The 17,827-nt window shown below is 41.1% G+C and overlaps 1 protein-coding gene across 1 annotated transcript in view; it reads left to right on the plus strand.

Annotated features, from left to right (window-relative positions):
• LOC142741277 (polymeric immunoglobulin receptor-like) overlaps positions 1-17,827 on the plus strand; it is a 134,752-nt gene that overhangs the window by 79,450 nt on the left and 37,475 nt on the right. Inside the window, exon 9 of the mRNA XM_075850672.1 lies at positions 6,017-6,132. Within this exon, the coding sequence (XP_075706787.1) occupies positions 6,017-6,132 (116 nt within the window). The remainder of the gene's footprint in view (positions 1-6,016; positions 6,133-17,827) is intronic.

Here is a 17,827-nt window from a genome sequence, read left to right on the forward strand (position 1 = left end):
TATGAATTATTTTTTTTCCAAAATTCCATCTTTATGTAATTATTTAAATATTGAAATTATATGTAGCCCTAAAGAAATATTCCATGATTCCACTTCTTTTTTTTAACCATTGCCCACATTTTATGTTGCACATAATCTGTTGCTATATTCTTAATTCTTATTTTGAAAAACTAAACCTCCTTCTAATACTTCACACAAATTAAGATTGTCGACTATACAATATACTGTAGCTGTTCTTTTCTTTTGGACATTTGAAATAATACAAATTACCTGGGGCAACATTACCATTTTAACAAGGGCCATTCTTGACGCCATTGATATTGAAAGACTCTTTCAGGTTTTAACTTTAGCTTTCAATCTATGAATGAGAGGGTTTAAATTAAAGTTGATAAAGTCCTGAACCCTTCTAGAAACCATAACCCCCACTTATTTATAGGATGAGTTATACAGAATAAGCTGTAGGGGAATATCCATAGAATATGTACCTGAATATTCTAATAATTAGTGTGAGAGTCTCAATAGCTGAGGCAAAACAATGAGTGTCCCTCTGGATATCCTAAAAGCCCTTGGGCACTACTCTGAAGCGGAATCCCCGCCAAAGGGATTCTGCCCCTACAGGGAGCTACAGTGACACTATCTACAAGGGGGGGCATCAACAAGGGGGCTGTGTCGCACTACCTACAAGGGGGCTGTGTGGCAATACCTACAAGGGGGCTGTGTGGCACTATCTACAGGGGGCTGTGTGACATTATCTACAGAGGGCAGTGTGTGACATTATCTACATAGGGCAGTTTGTGGCATTATTTACAGAGGGAAGTGTATGGCAAAAAATGTACAAATTAAATTCATCCGTTTTTAAAAAGGGAAAAAAAGGATGCAAAACGGGTCAAAATTGACCATTAAAAATGGAAACATGGCTGGGAACGAATGCAAAAAGGATGCAAAATTGCTGAAAAAAACGGCCCAAAAACGGACGTTTTTATCGGCCAACACTTGGACCCTGTCATGTGACTACAGCCTTAGTGCAGTTGCACACGACTGAGTGCCACTCAGGCTGTTTTTCACGACATCCTAGTGGCACCCGATAGTTTTCATGGACCCATTCACTTTAGCTGGTGAATCGGGTCCGTGAAAACTGTCCTATCTTTCAACGGAGCACAGATGGGACCCGGCTGGCGCACATTGTCATGTGCATGAAGCATTACTAAATCACATCTACTGCCAGCCCTGTGCAGATTTCTGCTCACTACCTCCTAAATGGCAAATAAACTTGTTTATCAAGATCTCCCTTTCATAAAACCATGCTGGCTGCTGCTATTCAAGTAAAACTCCAGACAACACTGAAAATGTGGAACTGTCTTGACTTTCTTGTGATCTACTACAGTTGCCTCTGCCTTATTCCTTGGGTAAGAAAATATACAGACTCTATAAAGACTGATCATTTCTACAGGCATCTTGGACCCTGTAAAACCGGCATTTTTTAATAGAGGCTAAAATATTTACTCTGTTTTCATGACCATATTATAGTTGGCAAAGACAGTTTAAAGGAAACGATGTGAGTACCAAGAGTAAATACAAATTTCAAAGCTCTGCACAGTAGGGGACCAACAATTAGGGCTAGGGCATTGCTAGTACTCGAGGATCGAATTTTCCTTTGAACTATTGTATAATAAAACTGATATATAATAAGGGGTGTAATTACAAGATAATAGATTTCTTACTGCTGTTTGGTTGAAACAACACCAATGTAGATGTACTGTATGTTTGTCCGTTAGGGTAGTCTAGAATTCTGTGTTTTTTAGTTACACCACAAGCACTGAAAAGTTGGAGGCTTGGGCAGACAATTGGCAAATGTGGATAAATGTAAGATTATGCACTTGGGCCAAACTAACAAATTCTACAATTAGGTATTACATGTAAAATACTGGATAAAACTGTCTTTGAAAGGGAATTGGGGATCTTGGTGGACAGTAAACGTAACTTTAGCAACCAGTGCCAGGCAGCGGCTGCTATGTCAAATAAAATCATGGGATGCATCGAAAGAGGCATAGATATACATAGTAAGAACATAGTTTTACCCCCATTAAAAATCAATAGTCAGACCATACATGGAATATCGTGTGCAATTTTTAAAAACTCTTTATAAGAAGGACATAGCTGAACTTGAGCAGGTGCAGAGGAGAGCGACCTATTCATTTTGGAAAAAAGACAGCTTAAGAATGATCTAATTACTATGTACAAATATATCAGTGGACAGTACAGAGATCTTCCTAAGGACCTTTATATACCTAGGCCTGTAAGTATGACAAGGGGGCATCCACTATGTCTAGAGGCAAGACAGCTTCACCATGATCAAAGATAAGGATTCTTTACTGTAAGGCCCTATTCACATGGCAGGGATAGTCGGCCGTGTGACGGCCGTTTAATTAACGGCTGTCACATGGCTGCAGTAAAAACAATAGACCCCAAATGGGACTATTCACACAGACAATTTTTTGACGTGCCGGTAAACCGGACCGTCAAAAAATCTAACATGTCCTATATTGGGCCGCTCTTACGGCCACACGGCTCTCATAGAAGTCTATGAGGCCATGTAAAATACGTGCGTCACTTGGATGTGATCCGAGTGATGGTCGTGCTTTCTGCAGTTCGCTCTCTTCTCCTCCTCACAGTGCGAAGTGCATGTGAGGAGAAGGAGATTTTTTTTCTGTAAGTAGTGCCATAGCTCCCTTGTAAATAGCAGCCCCTGTAGATGTCACCCCCCTGTGGATAGCGCCACTGTAGCTCCCTGTAGGAGCGGAATCCTCTTCAAGAGGAGACCCTGATGTCACTATCCATATATGGACAGTGACGTCAGGGGCAACTCTGGAAGCGGAGTCCCTGGCCACAGCGTTGCCGACACTCTGGCCGGGGATTCCGCTCCAGGAGAAGCCCCTGACGTTATTATCCATATATGGATAATGATGTCAGGGGCTCCATCTAGGAGCGGAATCCCCGGCCAGATGGATCCCACTCCTACAGGGAGCTACAGTGGTGCTATCTACAGGGGGGTGCCATCTATAGGGGGTGCTATCTACAAAGGAGCTGTGGCACTACCTACAAGGGGCTTTGTGGCACTAGCTACAGGGGGCTGCGTGGTACCATCTACAGGGGGTGTGTGGCAGTAGCTACAGAGGGCAGTGTGTGGCATTATCTACAGAGGGAAGTGTGTGGCATTATCTACAGGGGCAGTGTGTGGCACTATCTACAAAGGGAAGTGTGTGGCATTATCTACAGAGGGAAGTGTGTGGCATTATCTATGCAGGGCAGTGTGTGGCAGTATCTACAGGGGGATGTGTGTGGCATTATCTACAGAGGGCAGTGTGTGGCATTATCTACATAGTGCAGTGTGTGGCATTAAATTCATCCGTTTTTAAAATGGACAGGGAAAAAAATGGATGCAAAACGGGTCAAAATCAGCCGTTGGATGTGATGGACCTGTGTCTTCTTTCAATCTTATCAACTATTAGTCAACAATAACTACAGTGTATATGAAGTTTCTCAATGTAACTCAAAATTGCTGAAAGCAGTTATGCTAATAGTATCTGGTCAAATTAAAATCAATTGTCATTAGCTTTGGAGAACCTGTATCTTGGATTAAATAATATGCTAAAGTATAATAATAAGGAAGCACATTTTTTTTTACCAATAAACATTTATTCACTGTGTCCCTGCCACTAATTGAGCTAACAATTTACCAGGGCCGAGGGGCCAATTTCAAAACAATTGCCCTCAGGCTGGGTTCATACTGTGCATTCTTGTTTCTTTTTTAGCATGCTTCTTTTTTTTTTTTTTGATAGATAAACTCCCATGTCCCTCAATGGGAGTTCATCAACCCAAAAAAAAATAATTTTAAAAACACAACAAAAACGCATTGGGAACCCAGCCTAATGCTTTTGATGTATGGAAGGAAACCTACGCAAACAAGGTGAGAACAGACAAACTCCATGCAGATTCTGTCCTTGGTTAGATTCAATGCCATGACCCCAGTGCTGCAAATGATTGGAGAACAACAGAGAAATTTTGCAATACATTTCCAAGTATGCTAATGTATTCAGCATACTTGGTCCTAACTCGCTGAGCTACGCTGTTTCCGTAACTCCCATAGAACTGAAAGTAGTTACAGAAACAGCTTCCGTAACTGCCATTCACTACTATGGGAGTTACAGAAAAAGCGTAGCTCAGCAAGTTACGCTGTTTGCGTAACTCCCGAACATGTCCCGACCATCCGATCAGGAAGTGGCCGGGAGTCAGCGTGAGCACAAAAAGCTAGAACGGGGTTTAGGAGGCCCTATTCTAGAAATAGGTGTGGGTCCCAGAGGTGGGACCTACATCTATCTGACATTTATGACATATTCTGTGGATATGTCATAAATGTTCCTCATGGGAAAACCCCTTTAAATGCATTGAGACCGCAGCACTTAAACCGTTAGGAGGGGGACTGCCCACTCCGACTACCCAACCCCCTCAACGTGATCGGGGGGCGCCAATGGTTGTCATGGCAGCCCGGGTGCCTAATGAGGGTCTGCCTTCTGTCTGCCTCTGCTAAGCCATTCCACCGGCAGGGCTTAGCAGTAGCCTGTAAGGGTATGTTCACACGCAGTGTTTTCAGGTGTAATTTGGGCATTTTACGCCTCAAATTACGCTTGAAAAAACGCCCCTAGTACGCCTACAAACATCTGCCCATTGCTTTTAATGGAAATTATGATATTCTGTTCCCACGAGCCTTTATTTTACGCGTCGCTGTCAAAATACGGCGCGTAAAATGCCGGCTTGTCAAAGGAAGTGCAGAACACTTCTTGGGACGTTTTGGAGGCGTTTTTCATTGACTCCATTGAAAAACAGCTCGAAAAACGGCCATAAAAAAACGCTGCAAAAACACGAGTTGTTAAAAAAAAGTATGAAAATCAGGAGCTGTTTTCGCTGAAAACAGCTCCGTATTTTCAGACGTTTTTGCTCAATGTGTGTGAACATACCCTTAAAATAAAAATATACGACAATACATTTGTATTGCAGTGTATTGTACCAGCTATCTAATGATCGCTGATTCAAGTCCCCTAGGGGAACTAGTAAAATGTGTAAAAAAAAGTTATATACATTTTCAGGAGTGTAAAAAAAATAAAAAAATATTAAAAGTTCAAAAACCCATATTTTCCGATATTTCCCCAAGCACAATGTAAAAAATACAAACAATTTAAAAAAATTGGTATAGTTTCGTCCATAAAAGTCCAAACTATCACATTATATCATTATTTAACTCGCATGGTGAACTGCGTAAAAAAAAAAGTTTTAAAGACCAGAATCTTATTTTTTTGGTCACCTTAGCGTTAAGAAACAGTGAAATAAAAAGTGGTCAAAAAACATATGTAACAAAAAATGGTGCCAATAAAAACTACAGCTCATCCCACAAAAAATCACACTGCTCAATCGATGAAAAAATATAAACGTTATGGCTCTCAGAATGTGGTAAAACAGAACAATTTCTTTTTTACAAAATTTTTTTTCCTATTTTCTGTTGTCTAAAACCTGGGTGTGTCTTATAGTCAGGTCCATTTTATAGTCTGAAAAAATACGGTACTTTACAAGTGAGTAATCTCCTCATTCTTAAGCTGGCAAGAAATATAAGACAGACATGTCCTTTCTACAGATGTTAGAGATAAGCGTTAGATGAGATATAAGCATCTGACATACACCTTAGTGAAAAAAATTATCGGACAGATAAAAAAAACTGTTATTCCCCAATGGGATGCCTTATAAGACAATGTGTTTGTTCCCACTGACATGAGAGTGTTGCTGGATCCTCTATAAATTTGATACTTTAACAAAAATGTCATGTCTATGTCAAGCTGTACAGTCTACCCCGGAACTACCTATTGACACAATTATGCGACAGTTATAAGTTGCATATTTTTTTATTTTTAGCAGTTTTCCTAAATGATAAGTTTCTTCTTTGAATACTATTTTTGTCTCTTTGTAGCATCGGTGATAACAAACATAACACTTTGGTTGCTGCCATTGTCTCAGTTTGTGCTGCAGTCCTAGTGGTGGCAGTTGTGCTCATCACCATTAGACTGAGAAGAAAGAAGAATTCAGGTATGTATGGAGAACTTTAATAAGATCGGTTTACAGTATGTAGTACTGCTCTATTAGAAAGGGACGAGAACGAGTTAACATTGGTCTAGAATTATGGACTATGACTACTGTACTATCCAGGAGTGAATGTTTCCAAGGGGATGGCGTAGAAAAGTCAATGACACTGATCAGATCTCTAACATAAAATTCACTGTTTATTTAAGTTTCTTGTTTGTTTTCCCTAGAATAAATTAAATTACTCACTGATTCATATCTTTAGGGATATAACGTGTAGATAGGTAGCGATGTCACCGTGTTTCATTCAAAAACAATATCTGCTTGTGTTAATAAACCATGCAGATTGTGATAATATTTTTTCTAGTGCTATTGCACTTATATTGTCACTATTGGCTCTGTGACTTGGTAATTTACCGAGTTATATATACAAGATATGCCTATGGTTTATTTGGTCCGGATACAGTTCTGATGTCTCGTGATAAATTTTATTTTTATATTTTTATATATATATAAATGATATTTTATGATGATTTTATTATTTTATAATTTTATTATTTTTATTTGTATTTTGTATATATTTTTGTTATTATTAATGATTCTACTATAATCCGGATTTAGGCTCTCTTACCAGCAGGGGTAATTACCCCGTTGGTATATTGGTTTGGCCTCGTCCGTGCAGTCAGGGTACGTTCCCTGAATACCGCATCCAGACTTAGAAGCTAAATACCTATGTAATCACAGCAGTTCTGTATGCATGCTGTGATTCATAGCCTAACTGGCTGTGCTGTATTTATATGTTATCCAGCGTGTGTTTGCTGGTCCAGCTGCCAGCTGATAAGCCCTTATAAGGGCTAATACCTCGTACCGATCACTCAAAAAAATGCCCTACGCGTTTCATTGCTATGAATGGTATCTGCCGCAATCCTTCAGGGGCCTGCAGATTAAGATATTATTTATTTATTCTTTAGCGTACAATGCATAGAAGACATCCTGTCATGTGTAACGTCGGTCCAGTTTGCTAGCCGCAGTTGGCGGCCGAACGCTCCACACTATAAGGTGGAGTGTCCACCCCCCTTGTAATGTATCAGCCTATCGTGAGGCTCGGCACATTCTGCAAATCCCTACCCCCTGCAGGGGGCTCGTCCGTCGTGGCCAACCATAGCGGCCGTTAGACCGGCTTCCCCAGTGTGCAATAGATGGGGGTGATTGGCCTGACGAGTTGCGCTGAAACAGTGCAGAGGTCCCTCCCATTCACTCCTCATCAGAGCCATGGGAGGGACCCTAGGGAACTTGCTCTGCCTTTCTGTATCCAACGTGCCGTGCTGTCACTGGAGGCATTTCTGTACATACTTGACGGGGTGCATCTGTAAAGGTAAAATCAATTAATTGTGTGAGCAGGTTCTTTTATTTGTTTAAGGGAAGACCAATGCATTTTAGTTACGTTCTCAGCCCTAATCGTGGCATGTTAGTAAGGGAGTTCCTATCATCTTAGAGATGCGACCTACCTACTGAGACTTAGAGGGGAGAGGACAGTTATGATATTATATTCGAGTGGTTAGCCATACTTTATGGTGGATGTGGTAAGTATACAGTAGATGAGAGTGGTTCAGGAGATTAGGTTCACTCATTTATATATGTAAATATGGAGTATAAATGAACTCCGCATTAGCAAGACCAATTGATTTGTCGATCTGTTGGATCTATCTCATATCATGAGTTGGTATATACTGACACATTTAAATAAAACTGGTAAATGACATGTAGTCATTGATACCTTGAGGGCTCAGAGTGTGTAATCTATAGATCCATCTACATTCTTTTTGGAGTAGAAATTTATCCAAATTTCCTCCACGATTAGATGATCTTATGACCTCTATTGTTTGAAATGAGATCTCCGCCTCCCTATTATTGTGTACCTCTCTCATGTGTCTCGCTAGGCATGTATCTTCTTTGCGTCTGATATTTCCTATATGATCTAGGTCTCTTCTTCTGAATTCCCGAATTGTTTTCCCCACATAATTTAGTGGGCAAGTACATGTTGCCATATAGATGACCCCTTTGGACTTGCAATTTCCAAATTCCCTATTAGTGAAGACTTGTCCAGTAAATGCACTCCGAAAGCTGTTACTTTTAACAATGTGCTGACATGCTCTGCATGATCCACATTGAAAATTCCCTACTGGAGGGTCGGGTAACCAATCCAACCGTGGGGAATCCTCAGTGAAGTGACTGTGAACTAAACGGTCTTGAAGGTTTCTGCCTCTTCTAAAAGTAATAAGTGGGTAGGATGCCACTGCTTAATATCGATCATTATCCGCTGTTAGAATTCCCCAAAATTTCCTAAAGATTCTTCTAATTTCCTGATGTCTTTCATCATAAGTACCCACCACCCTAACTTTATTCTTGTTATTTTCCTCTTTTGCAGTAGCCTGCGGGATCAGTAAGTTTGTTCTATTATTTGACAAGGCATATTGATATGCTTGTCTAAGAGTTTTATCCGGGTATCCCCTTGTTTGGAATCTCTGCCGGAGATGTCTTGATTTACTCATAAAGTCTCCCAAGTCCTAGCAATTTCTCCTCAGCCTGAGGTACTGTCCCTTGGGAATACCTTTTTTCAGTGGAATGGGATGGGGGTAGGGATTTGCAGAATGTGCCGAGCCTCACGATAGGCTGATACATTACAAGGGGGGTGGACACTCCACCTTATAGTGTGGAGCGTTCTGCCGCCAACAGCGGCTAGCAAACTGGACCGACGTTAGACATGACAGGATGTCTTCTATGCATTGTACGCTAAAGAATAAATAAATAATATCTTAATCTGCAGGCCCCTGAAGAATTGCGACAGATACCATTCATAGCAATGAAACGCGTAGGGCATTTTTTTGAGTGATCGGTACGAGGTATTAGCCCTTATAAGGGTTTATCAGCTGGCAGCTGGACCAGCAAACACACGCTGGATAACATATAAATACAGCACAACCAGTTAGGCTATGAATCACAGCATGCATACAGAACTGCTGTGATTACATAGGTATTTAGCTTCTAAGTCTGGATGCGGTATTCAGGGAACGTACCCTGACTGCACAGACAAGGCCAAACCAATATACCAACGGGGTAAACACCCCTGCTGGTAAGAGAGCCTAAATCCGGATTATAGTAGAATCATTAATAATAACAAAAATATATACAAAATACAAATAAAAATTATAAAATTATAAAATAATAAAATCATCATAAAATATCATTTATATATATATAAAAATATAAAAATAAAATTGATCACGAGACATCAGAACTGTATCCGGACCAAATAAACCATAGGCATATCTTGTATATATACCTCGGTAAATTACCAAGTCACAGAGCCAATAGTGACAATGTAAGTGCAATAGCACTAGAATATTAACTAAAATATTATCACAATCTGCATTGTTTATTAACACAGGCAGATATTGTTTTTGAATGAAACACAGTGACATCGCTACCTATCTACACTTTATATCCCTAAAGATATGAATCAGTGAGTAAGATTTCTAACATAAACCTTAATGTCATTACCGGTAACAATACGAAAAGTGAAATCAAAATAAGATCAATGAAAACATCACAATACAAAATACAGCACAATGGCAATCATAACTGGTTTCACCATAACCAGCAAAATATACCCATCCATTTAATGGTTTTATCAGTATAGTTGAAGCGAATGCTGGAGGAATCTGTGTGTGTTTGGTTCAGGTCTTAGGAGCTGATAACTGGGGGTGTTTAGCGACATACATATAATGGGATTACTAGCGAGTGATGCCTAAAGCAATAGATACCTAAGTGATCACTACATTAGGAACTTGTTTTAAGCAACCCCGGCATAAATTCTGAAGCACAGGTTCAAGGTAAGCCAACATGGAGCCAAGTTTTTTTTTTTGTAAACCTTAAGTAAAAATGCTAAAAGGGAGAATTTATTAACTTTTCTATGCCAGTTTTCCTAAAAAAAATTATGAATAAATTGACAACTGGGTGATACCATTTCTCTTGTTAAAGGGGTGTGTCCCTGCACAGTCTCACTCTGTCAGCACTGATTGGACACTGTCAGTCTGTGTAAGGCACACCCCAACTGGTAACACCCAGTTGTCAATGTATTAATTAATTTCTAATAGGAATATCAGAGGAACGGCACAACGCAGGGTTCTAAGAAAAGATGATTTACAATTCTTATTTTATGGGGAATACAAGTATTTACTATAACAGATCCGTAAGGAGAGGTGATGGTCCCCTTTAAGTCCTAGGTTCTCAATCTGTGGTATGTGTACTCTAGGGGGTACATGCCATATTTCCAGGGGGCTCTAGCACTGTGCTTGTGCTGTAATTTTTATAGGCAGCACAATGTATATTTATAGCCTTGGGGGTACTTTGATGTTCGGTAATTTGTTTCAGTAGAGAGTACAGATGAAGTCATCTTTATTTTGACTCTTAATGCATTAAATACACAGTGGCAATAAACTTTAACTTTACTTTTTCAATGACTTTTTAAGGGCTTTTGTTGTGTGATATCACTCTGCAGCAAGTTATCAAGTCAAGTCAAGATAAACTTGGCAACATCTGTACTGAATGTCGAGAAACAATCATGTTTGGCTTTGAAATGTTTGCCTGATCTTAAAAAATAAAGCAAATATTCCTTTGTTTGGAATATACTTGCCCAAGCTATGATCCTCATTTTCTTCATCCAAACATTTACCCCCCCCCCCCCCCTCCTTCGGTGTTATCTTTTTCTACTCCTAGCTCTTACCTGTAAATACCCCATGGACAATAGTATATTTGAATGTATTATTCCTGTTTGTCAGTTTTAGATATTGTTCACACACCTTAGGTGTACACTGTGGTCTCAATACACCACCTGAAATGTTAGTCATATTATATGTGGGAAAGAGGAGGCAAGAAGTAGGGAACGATGTGTGCGTTAAAATGTAACTTTATTGGAACTTATATTAAAACAAGCACTCAGAGTGCTTGTACATTAAATGAAAAAAATTATTTAAGTTCAGCCCACCATCAGAGAATGGAGTTGCCCTCAGTAGCAGGTTAGTTAGTAATGAATGTGCTGCCCACGATTGCCCTTAAAAACATAAAGAGTCTGCTGTACAGCAGTCTAATTATTTTAAATGATTATTTTTTTTGTTTTAAATGGGTATTGAGATCAATTACTGTGTATCTCTGCTCCTTAGAGTACTATCATTTCTTTCCTCTATTCACGGAGGATCCAAAAATTTAGATTTCTTAATATATGAATTCTTATTATTCGCATATAAATGCAAAATGCTCAGATGTGCCAGAAAGCCCTTCCCTTAGAGCCACCAATAGATATGTGCCAACTGTGCCTATAGATAAATCCAGCGCACTAGAGAATTGCTGTGTGCAATACTGTTATGGCCATATCTCTGTTAATGGCCAGCAGAGAGCGTGCTGTCGTAATTGTCATGGCTGCACCGCTGCAAATAGCCAGCAGAAGACAAGCACTTGCAGGACTTTAAAAGAGCAATACACGTGTATGTAATTGCTTGGTTATAAGCACTAGCTGTGTTTTTCCTGCCATATCTTCCTGTTGTTCTTTGTGATTTTCCTGTGTTTGACCTGGCTCTCTTCTTTACTCCGTCTTATCTGATTTATCCATGTACCAACCTCTGGCCTGAATCTGACCTTGTCTCTTAATACTATTTACTGGGACTGACAAGCCCGTCTGTTGCCACCACGTATCTTTTTGACCACAAGACTATGCTGGGGACTGCAACCTGTGAATTTTACTGGTAAAGTCCATACCTCTTCGTAAAAGATTATGGGTGAAAAGCAGGGCATTCCTTCAACTTTGCACCCTAGGTTAGCCTGAGCCAACTCAATTACAGCCTCATTCATGAATTGTTCTTGGTGGCTGCCAAGCTCTCTCCTACGCTGTGCAACTCTGATTCACCGTATGTGACAATCTTCCCACTACTCTGTCCGACTCTGCTTCACTGTTCCTGCCAAACTTCTCTTCTACTTTGTGCAACTCTGCATCACCATTCCTGAGACATCCTCCAAGTTCCAATCATGCTGAAACCGGAATCCAGGTACACTCTTAGACTTACAGTTTTATACAAGCGTTACAGTATAACCAGGGGTGGGATCCGGCCGGTTCGCCCCCGGTTCTCCTAAACCAGTTGATAATATTACGGCCGGTTCACAGAACCAGGGTGAAGCAGGAAACCGGAACTGGTCCCCTGCACTCAATTGTATCTGCGTCCTTAGGACGCGGAAACAATTGAGTTGCCTATCGCTGCCCTGGCGAGGCACAGGATGCCTCGCCATTCAGTGCTTTAGTGATCATCATGAAACCGCGTCATTCTGCTGGAGTAGGACTGGCGTCGCTGGGGGACGGAGCAGGAATGGTACAGGTAAGCATATAAAAAATGTCCTTCTACTGTGGGCAGCGTTGGGGGCCTTATCTATAGGGGACTATATAGGGAACACTAACTATAGGGAACACTAACTACAGGGGACTATATAGGGGGAACTAACTACAGGGGACGATATGGGGCACCAACTACAGGGGACTATATAGGGAACACTAACTACAGAAGACTATATAGGGGACACTAATTTCAGGGGACTATATAGGGAACACTAACTACAGGGGACTATATAGAGAACACTAACTACAGGGAACTATATAGGGGGCACTTAGTTACTTAGTTACAGCACAGGTCAAAAATGCCCATGCCCGTCGGCGGCCGGCTGTGCCCGCAATCACGGGCCGTGATTACGGACACGGCCGTGTGCATGAGGCCTTATTCTCCCTGTGACTGATCAGTACTATAGTCACTGCATGAAATGCAGCGTGATGATTGGTGTATCTTTTTTTTTTGTGAAACAGCAACTCCCAGCATATCCTTACTATCGTTCAGGCTATACTGGGAGCTGTAGTTTTATGCTGTACAAACTTATATGGCAGGGGTTAAACTGAATTTGCAAATGATCTCTGTACTGAGCTGTATTTGTGCTTTTACTGTATATATGTACTGAGCATGGTTCTGGAGTTACAGTGAAGGAAATAAGTATTTGATCCCTTGCTGATTTTGTAAGTTTGCCCACTGTCAAAGTCATGAACAGTCTAGAATTTTTAGGCTAGGTTAATTTTACCAGTGAGAGATAGATTATATTAAGAAAAACCAGAAAATCACATAGTCAAAATTATATATATTTATTTGCATTGTGCACAGAGAAATAAGTATTTGATCCCCTACCAACCATTAAGAGTTCAGCCTCCTCCAGACCAGTTACACGCTGCAAATCAACTTGGTGCCTGCATTAAAGACAGCTGTCTTACATGGTCACCTGTATAAAAGACTCCTGTCCACAGACTCAATTAATCAGTCTGACTCTAACCTCTACAACATGGGCAAGACCAAAGAGCTTTCTAAGGATGTCAGGGACAAGATCATAGACCTGCACAAGGCTGGAATGGGCTACAAAACCATAAGTAAGACGCTGGGTGAGAAGGAGACAACTGTTGGTGCAATAGTAAGAAAATGGAAGACATACAAAATGACTGTCAATCGACATCGATCTGGGGCTCCATGCAAAATCTCACCTCGTGGGGTATCCTTGATCCTGCAGAAGGTGAGAGCTCAGCCGAAAACTACACGGGGGAACTTGTTAATGATCTCAAGGCAGCTGGGACCACAGTCACCAAGAAAACCATTGGTAACACATTACGCCGTAATGGATTAAAATCCTTCAGTGCCCCCAAGGTCTCTCTGCTCAAGAAGGCACATGTACAGGCCCGTCTGAAGTTTGCAAATGAACATCTGGATGATTCTGAGAGTGATTGGGAGAAGGTGCTGTGGTCAGATGAGACTAAAATTGAGCTCTTTGGCGTTAACTCAACTCGCCGTGTTTGGAGGAAGAGAAATGCTGCCTATGACCAAAAGAACACTGTCCCCACTGTCAAGCATGGAGGTGGAAACATTATGTTTTGGGGGTGCTTCTCTGCTAAGGGCACAGGACTACTTCACCGCATCAATGGGAGAATGGATGGAGCCATGTACCGTCAAATCCTGAGTGACAACCTCCTTCCCTCCACCAGAACATTAAAAATGGCTCGTGGCTGGGTCTTCCAGCACGACAATGACCCGAAACATACAGCCAAAGCAACAAAGCAGTGGCTCAAAAAGAAGCACATTAAGGTCATGGAGTGGCCTAGCCAATCTCCAGACCTTAATCCCATCAAAAACTTATGGAGGGAGCTGAAGATCCGAGTTGCCAAGCGACAGCCTCGAAATCTTAATGATTTACAGATGATCTGCAAAGAGGAGTGGGCCAAAATTCCATCTAACATGTGTGCAAACCTCATCATCAACTACAAAAAATGTCTGACTGCTGTGCTTGCCAACAAGGGTTTTGCCACCAAGTATTAAGTCATGTTTGGCAAAGGGATGAAATACTTATTTCTCCGTGCACAATGCAAATAAATATATATAATTTTGACTATGTGATTTTCTGTTTTTTTTAAATATAATCTATCTCTCACTGGTAAAATTAACCTAGCCTAAAAATTCTAGACTGTTCATGTCTTTGACCGTGGGCAAACTTACAAAATCAGCAAGGGATCAAATACTTATTTCCTTCACTGTATATACATCATAACAACCAAGCTCAATACAAATATACATCACCAAAGAGAAGCTCATTACATATATACAACTCCGGAACCAAGATCAGTACATATACACAGCACCAGAACCAAGCTCAGTACATATATACAGCATCAGAACAAAGTTCAGTACATATATACATCATCAGAAGCAAACTCGGTACATATATACAGCATCAGAACAAAGCTCAGTACATATATACAGCATCAGAACCAAGCCCAGTACATATATACAGCAACATAACCAAGCTCACTATATATATATATATATATATATATATATAAAGCATCAGAACCAAGCTCAGTACATATATACATCACTATAACCAAGCTCAAAACATTAATACAGAACCACTTTAACGCCCATGGCCACGGACCGTCGGGATTACTAACGCCCCGACGGCCGCCGCCATGGATCATTGAGCGCTGGTCCACATCTCCTCCTCTGGAGACCCCAGCTCTCACTTACGCTTCATTCTGCTCTGTCCCATTGGGTGCACGCGCGCACGGTGCTTTGTATATGTACTGATCTTGGTTCTGGTTCTGTATTTATGTACTGAGATTGGTTCTGGTGTTGTATTTATGTACTGAGCTTGGATCTGGGGAAGTATTTATGTACTGAGCCTTGTTCTGGTGCTTTATTTATGTACTGAGCTTGGTTCTTGTCACGTAGGGTGCGTGGACCCACTGGGCCATACCACCTTAATGGTATGGCAGCTGGCCAACAGGACACAGGCCAAAGTCTATAGTTCAAATAGGTGTACCTGTGGTAACTTCTGACAGTAGCAAGGCAGGCTCGGATGGGACTTTGGCAGCAGGCAGACACCAGCCGTGGTGTAACAGGACAGGCGTAGTACACAGCGCAGCACGACTCCAACTCTATACGGCACTTGGACCAGGATAACACAGGATACAGGTAGCAGGAACGGGAACACTGGGACTAGGAAGACACTAAAGGGACCATTTGCAGAGATGAACATAGGTAATGACAACAACACTCAGACAATGCAGGAAGGGGCAGGGCCCTTCTTATAGTTCAGTGTGCTCATGGGCTAATTTGGTTCCTTAATTCAGGTGCCCTCTGACCCTTTAAGAGCAGACACGAGCGTGCGTGTGCACCCTACGGGAAGCTGCAGAGAGTAGCGGAAGTGAGCGCTGGCGTCCCCTGAGGAGGAGATGCGAGCCAGTGCTCACTGATCCATGGCTGCGGCCGTCAGGAGGTGAGTAACCCGACGGCCTGCGGCCATGGGCATTACAGTTCTGGTGCTGTATATATGTATTGAGCTTGATTCTGGTGTTGTATTTATGTATGAGCTTGGTTCTGGTGTTGTATATATGTACTGAGCTTTGTTCTGGTGCTGTATATATGTTCTGATCTTGGTTCTGGTGTTGTAATTATGTACTGAGCTTGGTTCTGGTGCTGTATATATGTACTGATCTTGGTTGTGGTGCTATGTATATGTACTGATCTTGGTTCTGGTACTGTATGTACTGAGCTTGGTTGTGGTGCTGTGTATATATGTACTGAGCTTGGTTCTGGTGTTGTCTATATATACTGAGCTTGGTTCTGGTGTTGTATTTATGTACTGAGCTTTGTTCTGGTGTTGTATTTATGTACTGATCTTTCTTCTGGTGTTGTATATATGTACTGAGCTTTGTTCTGGTGCTGTTTTTATGTATTGAGCTTGGTTCTGGTGCTGTATATATGTACTGATCTTGGTTCTAGTGCTTTGTATATGTACTGATCTTGGTTCTGGTGCTTTATGTATGTACTGAGCTTTGTCCTGGTGCTGTGTATATATGTACTGAGCTTGGTTTTGATGTTCTACATCTGTACTGAGCTTGGTTCTGGTGTTGTATTTATATACTGAGCTTGGTTCTGGTGTTGTATTTATGTACTGAGCTTTGTTCTGGTATTGTATTTATGTACTGAGCTTTGTTCTGGTGCTGTATATATGAACTGAGCTTGGTTCTTGTTCTGTATTTATGTACTTGACTTGGTTCTGGTGTTGTATTTATATACTGAGCTTGGTTCTGGTGCTGTATTTATGGCTGAGCTTGGTTCTGCGGCTGTATATATATACTGAGCTTGGTTCTGTTGCAGTATTTATGTACTTAGCTTGGTCCTCGCACCGTATCTGTGCATTAACCGGGAGATTTGTCACAGCTTACTGCGCACTTCGCACTGTCCTCACCCTTCTAAAAGTGGACAGTGTAACTAAATGGGCTGAGCACTCTTAGGGCTTGTCCACAAGTAGCGGAATTGCTACATATATTTTGTGCGGAATTGTGGATGTAAGATACGCAGTGGAAGACAGTAGTTACAGAGTGGGTGAGATTTAACAAATCTCATCCAGACGCTGTGTAAATATTCTGATCTGAAATTGGTATTTTTCGTACAGCAGTATGTGAATTCCTACTGCGGAAAGTGGACTGAATTGCTGCGTTTTTTTTTAGGAGATGTCACCATCTCCCAGCATTGAGAAAAACACAGCAAAATCAGCACCATTTTCTGCAGTAAAAAACACAGGAAATGGTGCGTTTTTTTGTCTGGAATTGTGGATGGAAGATACGCAGTGGAAGACAGTAGTAACAGAGTGGGTAAGATTTAACAAATCTCATCCAGACGCTGTGTAAATATTCTGACCTTAAATTGGTATTTTTCGTACAGCAGTATGTCAATTCCTACTGCGGAAAATGGACTGAATTGCTGCATTTTTTTTAGGAGATGTCACCATCTCCCAGCATTGAGAAAAACGCAGCAAAATCAGCACCATTTTCTGCAGTAAAAAACACAGGAAATGGTGCGTTTTTTTCTGCAGCAGAAAGTCTGCTACTTTCAACGGAATTGCTGCAGAAAAACAGGGAACCTGTTATTAAAAATGTGAATCCCACCCCTGAGTATAATCAAACCCAAAAAAGGTTAAAAGTGGAATTGCTGGTTCATTCTCTGGGTTTACTCATAAGGGAACTAGCATGAGCATGCTATGATAAGAGTTTCCGGAACTGCAGCATTCT

This window comes from Rhinoderma darwinii, chromosome 2 (genome assembly GCF_050947455.1).
Source record: "Rhinoderma darwinii isolate aRhiDar2 chromosome 2, aRhiDar2.hap1, whole genome shotgun sequence".
In the NCBI taxonomy this organism is placed as follows: domain Eukaryota; kingdom Metazoa; phylum Chordata; class Amphibia; order Anura; family Rhinodermatidae; genus Rhinoderma; species Rhinoderma darwinii.